This window comes from Opisthocomus hoazin, chromosome 15 (genome assembly GCF_030867145.1).
Source record: "Opisthocomus hoazin isolate bOpiHoa1 chromosome 15, bOpiHoa1.hap1, whole genome shotgun sequence".
Taxonomy (NCBI): Eukaryota; Metazoa; Chordata; class Aves; order Opisthocomiformes; family Opisthocomidae; genus Opisthocomus; species Opisthocomus hoazin.
The window spans coordinates 17,201,055-17,216,969 of record NC_134428.1 but is presented as its reverse complement, the minus strand read 5'-3'; the positions used below and the strand labels follow the sequence as shown (position 1 = coordinate 17,216,969).

General features: G+C 44.2%; 1 protein-coding gene across 1 annotated transcript; it reads left to right on the top strand.

Moving 5' to 3' along the window:
* Positions 1–2,743: 2,743 nt before the first annotated feature.
* On the top strand, positions 2,744–12,457 carry ZP2 (zona pellucida glycoprotein 2). Its single transcript, XM_075436053.1, has 18 exons — positions 2,744–2,772; positions 6,055–6,128; positions 6,301–6,384; positions 6,475–6,569; positions 7,307–7,465; positions 7,806–7,850; positions 8,115–8,279; positions 8,739–8,835; positions 8,915–9,096; positions 9,492–9,621; positions 10,405–10,586; positions 10,665–10,756; positions 10,844–10,968; positions 11,239–11,428; positions 11,737–11,872; positions 11,954–12,050; positions 12,137–12,223; positions 12,312–12,457. Exons 1-18 carry the CDS (start codon positions 2,744–2,746, stop codon positions 12,455–12,457), a joined length of 2,115 nt encoding a protein of 704 aa, XP_075292168.1.
* The last annotated feature ends 3,458 nt before the right edge of the window (positions 12,458–15,915 follow it).

Genomic DNA, 15,915 nt, shown 5'->3' with positions numbered 1-15,915 from the left:
ATAGTTCATTAATGATTACAAGCTGAGACGTCCCCATGAGGATGGAAATGAGGAGGCAAAGTTCATCCTAGCAGACAACTTCTCTGGAGCCCTGCATAGGTAATAAGGAAGTGGTGTGGTGAATACTTTCATTTTCTGGAAGGTGGCTATGCCATTTACTATTTGTTGCATATTTGATTTTAAATGTAGAGAGGATTCATTCATCTTCTCCATGTTTTTGCGTACCTGTTCTAGGAAAACTTCAAAAGGACCTTGAACTTCAAAAATCCTTTGAAAACTTAAAAAAACCTTCAAAAAGCTATGAATGTCAGTACAACCAGATTTCACCCTAAGTAATAAAGTATCCCTGAGTTTTGATAGGATGAAATGCATAAGCAGTCACCTTTACTGGTGTAGTCCTTTGTAACCTATCATTTACTGGGTTGCTGCATTTAAAAACAAGCCTTTCCCGTGCCAAACCAGACGCATCCAGGAAGCCATTTCATGTACAGAGGTTGACGTGCAGATGGAAACAGGCCTGGCGGGACCAGGGTGGTGTTCGGATAAAACCGCCAGCGGGTCCACAAGTTACAGCAGGCAAAGCCACAGCCTAGTGTGTGATCCTTTGAACCGCAAATCACATTTCATCAGAGGGTCTTAAGGCACTTGGCAAATATACATTCAACTAACAGGTGCTGTAATCTCTATTTTAGATGGAAAAAAATGTGCAGAATTTCCTAGGATAGCACAGGGAATTCGAGAAATGGAAATGTAGTGGGCCTGCACCCACTGCCCCAGCCTGGACACTGTGGTCCTCGACTGGGAACAGATGGGCCCAGTCCCCCTCTCACATAGCCACTTCTTGCTTTAGAAATTATTTCCCCTGATTTCAGTGGCATTAAGGGCTACCTCTATGGGTAGAAGCTTGTAGAATTGGGCCATAATTCTACTTTTTAGGTTCGAAAGAATTACTAAGAGGAAACCGTCTAAAAGGTCAGTTTTAAAATAGTGGCTGAGGAGGAATTGGTAAGAGACTGCCTGCTGCTTAATCAAATGCTGCAGGCTGGCTGTTATTCTGGTCACATTCACAACAGCTGCCAGATAAATGTTGCTTTTTTGTCCAGCTGTTTTCTGTGACTAACTGCATTAACCTGTGCCTGAGAGAATCTACCCTCAGCAATTAGCAGTGAGACTTTGCTGCTGATTATGGCCCTTTTCCAGAAGCAGTAGCAATTGCAGACCAACTCATTGTCCAGAGCTGGTGCAATTACTGGATGGAGTACCACCTCGTTTACTTCCCACAATGCCACCCATGTAACACACCAGAGACCTCTCCAAATGGGCCTTCTCTCTTAATTATTTTCTCAGATGGGGATTGAAGAGGTCTTCAGGAACAAACTTGTACCAACGTTTTTATTCCATGAGGACAAGGAGAGTCAGTCAGATCCCGTGGCAGGTTTGAATCTTTGAATAAACAAGTCTAGATAGGAGTTAACCAAAGCCCTGGTTTTCCTTCATGCCATCCTCAGACCCAGCCATCCCCGGTGCTATCTTGCCATCTCAGGGCAGTGAGAAGGGCTGTGCTTCCCCCAGGCCAACCTACATCGCTGCGTTAGAAGCCAGTTTTACCCTCAGCCCTTTTTCAAGTTCCCTGCACTGCTATTAATATTTTTGTAATAAAATATGTGGTCATTTATTCCATTTTCTATTTAGCCACGCTCAGTGTTAAATTTGCAGCTACTAGAAAAAAATAGCTGTTGCAGAACAGAGACAGGTAATACATATATATATATATATGTATGTTAGATTAGCTGTTTCTTGATACCATTGAATTCTGTTTCCTTTGCTGGGTACTGTAAGCTTTTTCACTCTCAAGAGTGTAAAGTGATCACCAAGGCACGTTCTGCATATACCACCCGTGCCTGCTAGGAAAGAGGAGACTGTTTTTCTTGTATGTTGACATTTTGCATCGTTAGCTACACCCATGAAAGTGAGTTGGTGGCAAAAGAGACCTTTTCACTTTTCAAGATTATTGATTTCTACTACAGAATTACATTCATTTGCTTTCTCAGAGTGATTTTTATCATCTAACACCTGAAAATATTGATTTTAAAAGGAAGATACTCTGTATGATGGTAAGCGGGAAACTATTGCTCCAAGTTTTAATCAGAGCAAAACCCATGTCAATTGGAGAGAAGCTTCAGGACTTTGCAAACTTTATTATTATTTATGTCACAAAAGTGGGGATCACAAAAAAGAAAGAAAAAAGAAATGACCAAACAAAATCCAATCTGTTTCTAAACTCCTGGTATTTGTTCGTCTTTGTCCCATCCAAAAACCTCAACTTAAAATGCGATAAATGGTTCAGCATCGAATGAGCTAAATTTCTCAGTTTGAATGGAGATTTTTCTTTTGAGACTAAAGCTCAAAATTGTGAACTTTTAAAACTCCCTGAGTAGTTAGAAGGAAGCTTTTCTTTTTAGGATTGAAAAGAGCTTCAGAACTATTCCACTTCCAATTGAAATGTCGTACCAGGCTCAGGAGAAACTCTGTTGTGATGGTATGTGATGTTGTAAGCTAATGAATTATTTAACTAGCAGTTTTGATTTGTTACTGGATTTTGCTACGCCTATGATTATTGCTCTCTTTTGTTGAGAGCTATCTTAAATAAAATATTACCAGTTAAACAATCTGTTTAGGTTGAAAGACTACAGCATTGTTAGCTGCGTTGCTCTAGCGAACTCAGAGCCCAGTCTGGACCGCGATGTTGTTGTGCCGTCTGTTTTGCATGAGGTATTGTCCGGCACAACATTTCCTCATTGCAACTTGTATAAGCACCAAAGGTGGTATGGTAAAGGCCATGGAGGGGAGGCAAGGAAGTCTCTGCTTGTCTAATGAGATCCTTGGAACTAATGCGCTTCGGGAAGAATGAAATTAGTCACATGGGTGAATTGTGGCCACACAATTCAGAGATGACGCCAACATTTAAACAACAACAAAAGCTTATTTCTTCACTCCTTAGAGAGGCAAAACTGCTGTGCCCAAGGACACTGTTGCTGGATGTCCTCTTGAGCAGCCCAGTTCCCACAGCGAGGTTGAGTGTGACCCATGCCAGTGCTGCCTGAGCCCCATCCCGACCCGATCTTTGTGTAACCGTGCTCAAATCAGGGGTCCAAGGGCAGCCCTCACAGTCTGCCTGCACAGCCCATTTCAGGAGCAAGGCCCTAATTGATTGGGAAACATACACGAAACTGAAAGGCAATAAAGCCAGCACTACCAAAGTGCTGCCTCTCCTCACCTGCACACCTCAATGCCCAGCCACAGTGGGGACGTAAAAGCAGACTGGGCTAGAAGCAGTGGCATTGTCTGTTGTATCATAGACACATTTACCATGTTTTTGCTGGGAGTGCTCAACAGTAGAAGTCCTGACTTGGCATTTGGGCTCTTTGCATTGCTAAAGACTTTGTCCTGGCTTTGTTTGTTTTTGTTTTTTTTCCCATGATATCATCAGCAGTGCTACCAACAGTCCCAAGGAAAGCTACATTGAGCTCGTTGGTGTCTCAAATGCTGTCCTGCTGCCAGTGTATGAGGGACAGGGACAGCCAAAGCCCATCGGAAAGTGCATCTATGCCGAGGAGATCTGTGCTCTCTGGAGATGATATGCAACGCCCTGATGCTCAGGGGTGTGCAGCACTGCTCTAGGGCAATGCCTTTCTTTCCCAAAAGTTAGAAAATCACACAAGTGAAAGAGAAAAATGGATGATCGGAAAAGGAGACCTTCCAGGGTTTTGCAGCGGAAAGGAAAAGAACGCAATGGAGATAGCTTTTTGTTTCAGGGCACAAATTAGCTGTTTACCTGCAACTCAGACCATAGTTATCGTTACAGGTTCAACAACTCAGACGGAGAAGCGTATGTTTTTAAAGGAGGAATGGCCATGCTTTCTCTGTAGCTTAAGCTGCAAATTCAGACATGTTAAGTGAAGCAGCAACTAATAATTTTAGCACATGCTGGTGAATTGCATCCTACAAAACTACAGACTCAGAGATTGATATTAGGAGCTGCTAACACACACTGCAGGGCAAACACAGGTGTGGTGGCTGTGGCAGTAGCGTTGCTCTGATGGTTAAACGCTGTCTGGCCCAACATCACGTTTCAGCTACGCAAGCCACTACTACAAGGGATTTGGGAGCCGGGAAAACCCCAAGGTAACTCTAGCACAGGCGAGGACTTAGTTTTTCCACCAACTGAATGAAGCTGGGAATCAAGGGTGGGGAAATTACCTTTTAGTTTAACTTTATATTGGATTTGACAGCCTGAAAGTACCTCACTTGTGTAATCCTTTAAAGGACACGTACTTGAAACACGGTTTTTCCCCTACTTGGTTAACCCCAAACTAAATAATGATAGATACATAACACAATAAACGTGTATGGCTTCAGAGTTTGTTTCATTCGTTTTCTGTATAATCATTGCTTTTGAAAACAATGAATTTGATTATTAAAAAAAAAAAGAGGGAAAAAAGATACATGATGTATGTTTGTGAATTCAGGAGTCTCCGATAAGTTAGTTTCTTGCCAAAGTTTAGCCACATGCTAATCCTGTTGATGGCAAAAGCAGAAGTGCAATTTCTTTTTGTGCTACTAACATGAGGTGCTGTTTACTCTGGGCTGGTTATGGGTCTGAGCTAGTGCCTGCATATTGCTCTGCGTGGCATCGTGCACACTTGGTATCTCCACATGCATAATAGCTTTAACTCTGCATTTGCCATGTTCTTGCAAGGATGAGAGTTAAAGAGATGCTTCTGAAAAATGAACATTTTAAAATTACTTACACTAGTCATCTGCTCTGCCTGTATGAATCATATTGCTTTGCCACACCATGTACTGATGGCAATCACACGCTCTGCAGCTACCTGCCTCTCCCCATGCTGTTGTCCCATCCAGGTTCCCAGCACTTTGGTAGCTACCAGCACCTGATAAGACAAGCTCTTTCTCACAATTCTAAGTTTTTAAGAGAATTGAATCTACTGTCACTTGGGCTAGGAAACTCTAGAATCTGCTCTAGGCACAGGTCTATAAGTGTAAAAGGAAATATAAATGAATACATTTTACATGAATACATGGTACATTAATGCAAAATGTATTATTCCCTGAAACCAAATTTAACATCCCATTCCTAAATTATCATTCCATAATATTAATTTTCCTCTGTTCCTATGATCTATCTTTTTGATTTCTCACATCTCAAGAATTCAATTACTTCTAAAAATATGAGTCTTTGAGGGTTTTTTTACAAGTCTGTCTGAATTCGGAAGCATTGGGGAAGATGAAAAATAACATAAATCAGATTTTTTTCTTCCCAGGCCTCTTCCCCACAGCTTTGAACAATGACAGTCCAACCAAAACCTCCAGAGACCTTCCAATCTACAGATCTGAGCTAGGACTTCTCTTCCTTAACCTGTTACTCATGTTTTCCTGCTAATTAGATCTAAATCAGCATTGCAGATTTGCCCATACAGGGGAACAAAATATTCTCAGTTACATTCAAATCTACCAGTGGAATTCTTTTAAATCATCAGAAAATCAAAGTGGCACGGAAATCTCCTTCTTAAAAAATAATTTCCAAAAGATGTGCATTTTTCTATACAACATCTGGCAAGGGAGTAAGGGGAGTACACTATCAGAACAAGAAAAAGATGTCTTCAAAATAGAAGGAAACAACAACCCATGCCAAAGACTTAATATCACCTGAAAGTCTCCGAAGACTTAATATCACCTTAAGGTCACCTTAAGGGTTGGGGAGCCCTCCTCTTGGCAGCAAGCAGACTGCATCTCAATGAGAGTCAGGTGCAAGCTCTCTGTTCCCCAGGCAGCAGAAAGGCTGCACCTGTGTGCAGCATTCTATATAATCCTCCCCAGGCAGCCAAAGGGCAAGCTTGTGGTGGCAGTGAGAGGATGGGACTGCTTGTGAAGCAGCAGTGCTTATGCACCTCAAGGATGTGGTGAGTGGGGTTTGGGGTGGGGACCTGGGTCCTTTCCTTGCTGTGTTCTCATTTGGCTCTGTTTTGCTTGCAGGTTGCTGCTCCTGTTTGGCTTGTTGCTGCCCTTAGCCTCTTGTGCTGATGGCCTGGGGGATCAGGATCTCTTGGGTAATGGGCCCTCTCTGGGCTAGCAGGGGTGTGGGCTTTAGGTTTGCTTGGAGCTGCTCCCCCTCTGCTTTGGGGTGGAAGGGGTCTCTGAAGCAGGGCTGGCTGGAGGGCTTGCAGAGTGTGTGCCTCCAGAAGAGTGATGGTAGAGCTGATGGTGGTCTTCCCTCTACAGAGAGCGTGAGCTGTCATAGGGATGGGATGGAAGTTGAGTTTTCCAGAGAGCTTGGCAACTACTCCTGGCATGTGTGTGTTGTTGGTATGTATTGCTACTGCCCTGGCTTGGCCCTTCCTACTGTAGTCTGGAAGCAGGTGCCTGTCTAGGGCTAATCTTCCACCTTCTCCCTAGATGCAAGTGGTGAGGAGATGGTGTCCTGTGACCACACTGTGGATTATGAGAGGCTGTTGCTCAGTGTCATGTTTGTCAACTGTACTAGCCTGGAGGTAAAGGAGCTTTCAGTCTGGGAAGCTGCTGTGGTGGAGTGATGGATTTTTCTCCTCCCCAGGGCTGGGTTTTGTGGGGTTTCTGGCTCTAACTTTCTTCAAGAGTGGAAATACTTATACTGAAGTTGAAAAATAGTTACTAGAATTCTTGTTCTCTCAACTGTGGATTAAACCCCCTCAGATACTGCTGTAAATGTTGTATTGTCCTGTAAAGGAATTGAGCTACTTTAATGGGTATCTTGTAGGGACACGAGCCAGTTTCAAGAGTTTCATAGCATCACTCTACACATATGTGTATTGACAGAGCAGTCAACAAGATATGCTGCTCATAGCTGTTGAGGTAGAGTAATAAGAGGGGGACCAACCCAAACTAGCCTCAAAACCAGGCTTTACTGGTATCTTGCTTTTAGGCATTTGAAATACCACAAGACTCTTGGTTTTGGCATTTATTAGCTTGTTTTTTGAACAGCTGACTCTTGTGCTACAACCTGCCAGTCTTTGAAGCTTTCTTCTTGACTCCTGTAGTTCTTCCAGTATCTTCTGCTCTTCAATCTAGCCTTGTGACCCCATGCTTTCCTAGGCAACCCATCCTTTTCCATGGTACTCTTAAAATAACAATTGTCCTTGCACTAGTACAAACACCTAAAACAACTTGGAGTTTAGTCTTGATGGCTTTTAGTTGTCCTCACGCTGCAGTAAGCACTGCTGCTTTTTTCTAATTAATGTCTCTTCCACAGCATGGTCAGCACCAGCTAAGATTGAGGCTGATGGTGAATGACACAGTGGGAGAGGAGGAGAATGTAACCTGCAGCGCTCAGTGCAATAATGTTCATGCTGATGAAATCATTACTCCTTTCTTTGCTGGTGCAACAAACTGTACAAAAGACTTCATGGCAGTAAGTGGAGGAATGGGAGAGCTATAGATCCTGCTTAGAGGCTTGTAAGGCAGGATGGCAGTCTCCTGGAACTGTGTGGCTGGGATTTGGGGAAAGCTCTGGCCAGCTTCAGGGAGGTCTGTTGGCTGTATGACCACTAGCTCTTCAAAGAGCTAGTTTGCAAATAGTCATTAATGATGCACATGGTCTGGCTCCAGCCCTGTTGCAAGGGAAACTGGGATGCTGGTGCCAGCTGTTGGCTTTGGAAAACTATAGTAGAGATTTTTTCTTAGGAAGTTGTGGGGTTGTGACCACTGTCTAATCTCTGTTCCTGTGATCTAATCCTGGTACTGTGTTTCAGATTACTTTCCCAAGACTTGTTCCAAGCTTCAGTGATGAGCATATGGTATGTGCCTTCTGCCTTGCAAAGGGAGAGTGGGGGAGTGCCTGGGTTTTGCTCCTAAATGGAGCCTGATGTCTCCAAGGGGGAGGAGTTACCTCTATGGGATACTTGGGTATTTTTCAGAAGCCTAATTCTGTTATCAATATAGGGAACTTGAATGTAAAACCTGTGAGGTGGCAGCCCTGCAGGGTGAAGAACTGTGTAATGCCTTGTTGCTTTTGTATGGTTGTGCCTTCCCTTCCTAAGGAAAGATCTCCTGCTTTGCAGGTGCCAGCAGCTCCGATGACCTGGACTCTGTCAGTCGATGATGGAACCAAAATACATCAGTTGAGCCTTGGGCAAGCCATGCAGCAAGGCTATAACTTTCTAGCTGATGGCAACAACCTGATCTTTCAGGTGGCCTTTACTGCCACTGGGGTTGTCTCCTACAAGGTAGGTGAACGGAGTTGGCACTGAGGAGACAGTGCTGCTCTAGCAGAGGCTGAGTATCTGCCTCCTGTAGGTCTGTGGAAAGCACTTGTGGGTCATGGCCGGAGCTGATGTGGTGCTGTGCTTAGCTGGTGTGCGCAAAGCTGTTTGACTTTGCATAGCTTTATCTGAACTGCCCAGCCCTATAGAATGGGGAAGCACAGTGTGCACCTCAGACAGCAGCACAGCTGATGGGCATCTACATAAGCAGGATCCTAGCCATAGCCTGTCCTGTGAAGGTCTGACTGGCAGTCTCAGGAGCAGATCCTCTTTGAAAGGGTGTTGAAATGGGAAGGAACTGCTGTTGTGAGCATGAATAGCAGCAGTCCTGAACCAGATGTAGTGTGTGGACCTGCAGGATTGGTCTTACAATGGCTCATGAGCTAAGCACTCTCTAACAGACCTCTGTATATTCTTTGTCAGCACAATGATCAGGTACTCTACACTGTGGCACTCAAGCTTATGTATGGCCCTCCAGATCATAGACTGACTGTGGAGTCAAGAATGCTTTGTGCACCAGGTAATGCATGGAGAAGGTCAGAACCTGGCCTCCTTCTGCCCTGAGGAAACTGGTGTTATATTTAATGAGGATGTTGCAGGTCCAGCAATCTGTAATGCAACACACATGACTGTTGCCATCCCAGCCTTCTCAGGGACCCTTATGGCTGTGGATGTAGAAGATAAGACCATCCCCATGGATGAGCTCCAGGAAAATGGGATTGCTCTGGACACGAAGAGAGGAGTTGAGCTATCAATTAGCAGGGGAGTCCTGAAGTCCAGGGTGAGTTCTGATCCTCAGGTCACAGGGGTTGATGTGAGTACAATTCCTTGGTATCTACTGGGAATGCAAGCACAGTAGCTTTGACCTTGACCTGTCAAGTCAGCCGTGTGCCCTGTGGCTGGCTGAGTGCAACTGTGGTTAAGATGAATGCAGACTGACTTTGTAATAAGTAGGGCAGCACTCCAAGGCAACTTGGGTTTCATGAAGTCTCTTGGCAAAAACAGCTGGAGGTGAAAATATTCCTCTTGGAGTGGGTTGGTGTTTGGCATGCAAATTAAGAAACTAGCTGTGTGAGAGCACTGTGGCCACAGGGCAAGTGAAAAAGCTCTAACTTGTGCATGTGTTAAAATGAGCTCCTGTAGTTACGCTCCAGGAGAGTAACTGTTGTTTTTCAGCTACATGGGGAGAGCTGCTCAGGATTTCAGTCCTACATGTCCTCATTGAAACTGGCTTTTCGCTTCCATGGGGAGACTGTGACAATGGTGCTGCATCCAGAGTGTCCCTGTGACCAGCACACACCAATAGGTAAGTGACTGACTTCTGCAATGACTTGGCCCATGTGCTGCTCAGATAGTAATCCATCATAGAATCATTAAGGTTGGAGAAGTCCTCTAAGATCAAGTTTCCAGCCATCCACTCATCACCATCATGCCTGCTAAACCGTGTCCTGAAGTGCCATAACTACATGTTTTTTGAAGACACCAAGGGATGGTGACTCCAATTCCCTGAGCAGCCTAATATTGGATATTTCCTAATATCCAATCCAGAACTGCCCTGATGCAACTTGAGGCCATTGCGTATTCTCCTATTGCTAGTTACTTGGGAGAAGAGACCAGCACCTGCCTTGCTACAACCTCCTTTCAGGTAGTTGTAGAAGGCAATAAGGTCCCCCCCCAGCCTCCTCTTCTCTACACTAAACAGCCTCAGCTGTTCCCCATAATACTTGTTCTCCAGGGCCTTCACCAGCCTTATTGCCCTTCTCTGGATGTACTCCAGCACCTCAGTGTCCTTCTTGTAGTGAGGGGCCCAAAACTGAACACAGTACTCAAGGTGCAGCCTCACCAGTGCTGAGTACAGGGGCACAATCACCTCCCTACTCCTGCTGGACCTAGTATTCCTGATCCAAGCCAGGATGCCACTGGCCTTCTTAGCCACCTGGGCACACTGCTGGCTCATGTTCAGCCAGCTGTTGACCAGATGTGGCACATTCTTTCACTTCACTGTGAAGGACTAGTTCATCTCTAGCCAGAGCACAGTAGCTCTTGGTTCACTGACTGGCATGACAACTTGTGTAAACCTCTGTTACAGCTGCTGTATGCACCCAGGATGGGTACATGGATTTTGAAATCCTTGCTGGCAGTACTACACCACCGCTAGACTTGGATACACTTAGGCTCAGAGATCCTGCATGCCGGCCAGCTTTTAAGTCGTCTTCAAATGACAGAGTTTGGTTTCATGTCCCGCTGAATGGCTGTGGGACCAGGTATTGGGTAAGTGTGTAGTCAGGATCGATGGGGAGGTATTCATGCATTGGGAATGCCTTCACTAATGCTATTATTTCTTTGCAGTCTGATGGGGAGAAGATTCATTATGAGAATGAGGTGAGGGCATTGTGGGCAGACCTTCCACTGCGCAGGATCTCAAGAGACAGTGAACTCAGGTGTGTCTGGAAACCTCTTTAGGTAATACTTAGTCCTGGATATCCTATATATGAATGTAAGACTTACCTGCTCCTTCCTTGTTACAGGCTAACAGTCCTGTGCTCCTTCAGCATTGGTGATGCCTCCCTCTCTATAAGGGTAGACAACCTTCCTCCTCTGGCTGCTTCAAAGAATCAAGGTCCCCTCTCCTTAGTTCTCCTAAGCTACCCAGGTAAAGCTGACTGTGGGCTCAGGTGGCTGGGAAGCAACTGGAGCTTGAGGGGGAGGGAGGATATATGAGTGAACTGGTCTGGTGCATGGGCTGCTAATGACCTGATATGTTGCTCTCCCTCCTACTCATGCTACTTGAGGCAGGTGCCTTAAATTTGTGACTAGGACAAACTGCAGCTGGTGGACCTGCTGCTGTTGAAGAGCTCTAGAGCAGAGTTTCTACAGGACCATTTGTACACTGTCTTATCTAACAAGGCTTTGGTTCTTGCAGAGGACTCATACAGGCAGCCATACCGTGATGATCAGTACCCAATAGTGAGGTACCTGCAGCAGCCCATCTTTCTGGAAGTTCAGGTCCTGAACCGCAATGACCCCAACCTCCATCTGGTATTGGATGACTGTTGGGCAACAGCTTCACAAGATCCAAGCTCACTTCCCCAGTGGAATATTGTTGTTGATGGGTGAGTGTCCTGCCATAGAAACAGAAGTACTTCTGGCAGAGAGTGGGAGGATTCTCTAATTCTCTGTGCCCTTGCTTTGGGAACAGAGTCACAGATATAAGGGCTTCACTTGAGGTGGCCTTCCAGGTGCTGCATTGGTATGTTGGAACTCGCAGGTGGATGGCAGCACCTCTACCTGGAACTCTAGCCTGCTGTTTAAAAAAAGAAAAAAAAAAAAAAAGAAAAAAAAAAACCTAAAAACCACAAACCCAAAAACAAAGCCCAGATCTTCTCTACCCTACCATTCTGACCTGCTTACCTATTGGCAGGTGTGAGTACGACCTGGACAGCTACAGGACTGTGTTTCACTCTGTGGGTCATGGTGTCAGCTATGCTAACTATCGCCAAAGGCTGGAAGTGAAGGCTTTTGCCTTTGTCTCTGGTGACAAAGCCCTCCCTGGCCTGGTAAGTGACACTCTTCTCCTTGGAGCAGTAAGTAGGAGCAGTTAACTGTCTCAAAACAAATGCTACTCTTCTCTGTCCTAGGTATACTTCCATTGCAGTGTCCTGATCTGTGACCGTTTTCAACCAGACTCCCCTCTGTGTATGACAAGATGCCCTAGGCCATCTAGAAGCAAGCGAGGTAATGCCTAAGCAGATGTTAGATTGTACTGATCAAACATAATCCATTACTATATGGGGTTTACCTCTACTATATTACTGTTGTAGAGAGTGGAATGCCAGCTGTGAACTCTGCAGTGGTGAGCTTGCAGGGTCCTGTCCTCCTTGTGCCAGAAGGATGGTCTGCAACCCAAGGTACTAAGCAAGTGTGGTGTTAATGTAGGTTGCTTAGGTTTAATGAAGAGCTGTCTCCACAAACTGTGTCCTTCTGCTTCCTTTATAGGGAATGCTCTCTTGAGTAAGGAAGCATGGACTGGCATTACAATGACTGCTGTTGGCACTCTTTCTATGGTGGCCATAGTGCTACTATTTTTGGCATTTCTTAAATGTCTAAAGAGAAGAGCATCCATGGTAAATGTGGTATGTTAGTATATCTTTTATGAATAAACTTGGATTGTAAAAGTCTTCTGAATGAGTTCTGCAGATCTGGAGTTGTTGCTGTATAGCATTCAAGGAACTAAACTGGACAAAGATGGATGTCTGTCTTGCTGAGCAATGGCACTGCTCTCAGTGTCTCTTGTCAGAGTGCTCTGACTAAAGCTACAGGTGAATCTTTTAAAAGCTTAAGCTTTTGGGTAAGACTTCAGGGAAGCTACCATCATGCCTTATACTGGATAGTTTCCTTGCCTCCTTAGTTCATGTTACAGGGTGACTGATAGGGTCCTACTTCATTCTTTCTAACACTGTGGGAACTGGCTTCTTTCCATAGAGTCCTCCTGCCCTTTCATAGGGTTATACAAAAGGATTTAACTGAAGAAAAATATTAGTTTAAGGCAAAGTAGTGCTCTCTAACAACTGTGCGGTTAACTTGCAGTGTTTAGGCTTAATGTTGGTAATTCAGCATCATCTAGACCCTTTACTACATCAGCAGCCAATACTCTGTATAAATTTACTACTAGTTTAGCTGGGGCTGTATGAAGACAAGCAGTGTTTCATGACAGCTACTCTGCAGAGTCAAAGCCCAGCTGTGAATTACTCTTCATGCTAGTCATCTAGATGACAAAAGGTCTAGATTCAACCTCAGGTGAACATAAAGCTTTAATAGGGGCAAATGGTAGCTGCTCAGTGAATGTGTGATGCTGAAGTAAGAGTATGCTGAGATACATGTTCCAAGTAGTAGCTTCACTCTAATTCTTCAAGATCAGTCTGTGGCACATTGCTCTTCAGGGTAAAAGTCAAGTCAGTCATGATTTCACTTGGTTCTGGCTTGTCATAATTGAGTCTCTGCATTGCAAGGGTGGGGAGTGCAAGGTGTAGGCCATAGCCTGTAAGCAGACTTGAGCTTACTGATAGTGAAGGTGGAATTGAATTAACTGGCTATGAAAGACAAGTCAGTCTCTTGCTGAGACACTTGAAAGACCAAGACGACTGCTGTATTAATGAGCACTGTCAATTTGGCAAGGTGTGTGGCTCTGCTGCTTTTCAGCTTAAGACATCTTCAGGAAGTGCTCTCCAGCATGGGCTGATGTGCTCTATCCCACAGAGGCTTGGAGACCTTCAGTTGCCTGAAATTCAAGCTCAGGTTCAATGTATAAAACAAAATTCCATGTAAGGGAAACCTGAGGGCAACATTGAGATGGTTACAGAGGACCTGACTGTCAGATGGGGAAATGTGCTTTTTCTAATAATCGTAAAACCCTTTGAAGCAGTAATATTTTTTTCTAATCTAGTTTTATATCTCACTGGTACAGGCAGGGAGGATAAAATGTAATGGAATAAGCTGTCCTAGAATAGTTTATGTACTTGTATCTCTAGGACTGAAAGTGACCATGTGAAAGTAGCTCCTTAATCTGCTTGTTTTGTGCCTTCAAATTGGTTTCTGTGTTCTAGCTCTGTTCCTGAGGAGCTGAAGACTCTATGCTATAGCTTTTAAGTTCACTGGCTGATTTTTAACTACACTTGAGTCAAAGATCACAAGCTTCTGGAGGCTGAATGAAGCTCAGCAGTGGTATGTTAAATCCCTGGCTGTTCAGCTGCGGTCTGGGGCTGCCTTCTTGTACCTTTTGGGTTAAAAGCCCCTGTTCTCCTTTGCTGTGGCATCAGTGTGCTGCTGTTGAGCATGGCTGCCATTCCTACTGGCTGTGCCTGCTTTGCATTAGAGTGCTGGGGCTACATTGCAGTTTACCCCTCAGGCAGCTAGGAGGCCACCTGTGGCACGGGGACACCAGCACCCAAAGATGGACTGGTAGCTAGCAACAGCCTGGTCCAGTCCTCTCATACTGAACATCAGCCTCAGGATTTCCAGTCATCTTGCTAACCAGTGGGTGCTTGGTATGTCCTTCTCTAATTGGTACTAAGCTCTTGAAAGAAATTATCTTGTGCTGGAAATGCGGCAGCTGATTACTATGTTCTCTTCTGTTGCAGTTAGCAGTAGTTTCTGTTTGGCCATCTTTACCTTTGTAGGTCTGGTCCTTGTTTTCAGATATACTGCTGTATCTTATAAGGCTTTTTAATGTCTGATCTGTTTGTTCTGTTCCCTGCAGACCAATTAGTGGCTTATTTTGGAGATTCCAGCAGTTGATAACAAAACTAAGGACATGTCTGAAGTAGAAAAGTATCAAACTTTCTAGAACAGATTTTGTGTTCTGCTGTCACTTAAACAGCTTATGAAGTAGCTGTGTTGTAACTGTTTGGGTAATAGATAAGTTTTCCTAGCTGGCCCAGCTGAAGGGAGGAGTAACAGCTTCCAGTACTGCCTTGCTCTTTAGCTGTAAGCCTCAAAGCTTCCCACACGAAAGGCAATACATCTACTAGTGGTTTTAGGAATTGGACACAGAGCCTGTTCATGATTACTGACAAGCGAATAAATGCATTTTAAATTCAGAGGTTAAGGACTCAAGAAGCTTGAGTTCTATCTGATGCTTTTTATTCAGCTAGATTATACCATATTGCAGTAGTGGTCAGCCAGGGATAACGGGGTGCTTTGAAAATCAATAGTTTAAAACCAAGGCCCTAAGAGGATAATGAATAAGTTTGTTGCTCATTACAAACTGTTTCTCATTCTACTACTCTCCTAGCCTCTCTGCCATCTTGCACAGTAAATACTTCAGGTCAGTTATGGATTGTAGAAATATGTTTTCTTTGTTTATTGGATACGTTTCAGGTTTGCCTTTACTTTTCTCATGGCTTTCTGCTAGCTGTCAGGTTAGAGAGCATTCAGTGCAGCACTCCTTCTCTGTTAATTTTTTGTCATGTATTTCCTCTCCTGCATCTGCTTGTGAAACTGAGTGCTGCTAGTTGTCGTAGTATCTCCTCATTGAAGATTTGCCTTTAAAGGTGACTATAATACTGAATTTCCTGAGTCCTTTTGTTCTGAAATCTTGTATTACTGTGTTACATTCATGTGGGACTCTGGCCAAATTCCTTTTTGAAATGTTTATCAAATAATTTTGTTCACACTTGTGATTCTATTCAATTGTGTCTTTAAAAAAATTCGTGTTGTGCTGACATTTGCAGTATGTGCAGCTCTTCCAGTTGATCTTGTAAATGTGATCCGTGCTGCAGCTAGGGATTATAACTTGGCTTTATTTAAATCTACTAGCAACACCCAGCATTTGTTTTAAAACATTACTGTAAAAACCTCACAAAATAACCCCTAAAACCAAACCTCTTTCTCCTTGCTGCATGATTCAGATGATTACGAGAGGTCTTTGAAGGCGTACTTACAGTGGAGCTGGACCCTGCCTTTTCTGCACACAGCAGGCTAGAAGGATATTAGGAAAACTCTAAGTGGAACAGACTATTCCTACTGTCATAGCTGATGTTCTGGTGGCCAGAAGTTCTATGGCCACTTAATATGAGCACCAGGAATAGGTAGTTTTGGGGTC

What these genes read in the sequence shown, in the direction of transcription:
- ZP2 (XM_075436053.1), top strand. Translation starts at nt 2,744, where the DNA reads ATGTTGTTGTGCCGTCTGTTTTGCATGAG. An exon ending in TCAACTGTACTAGCCTGGAG is followed by an intron (nt 6,570 to 7,306) that starts GTAAAGGAGCTT and finishes TCTCTTCCACAG; the next exon opens with CATGGTCAGCACCAGCTAAG. An exon ending in GCCATCTAGAAGCAAGCGAG is followed by an intron (nt 12,051 to 12,136) that starts GTAATGCCTAAG and finishes TTACTGTTGTAG; the next exon opens with AGAGTGGAATGCCAGCTGTG.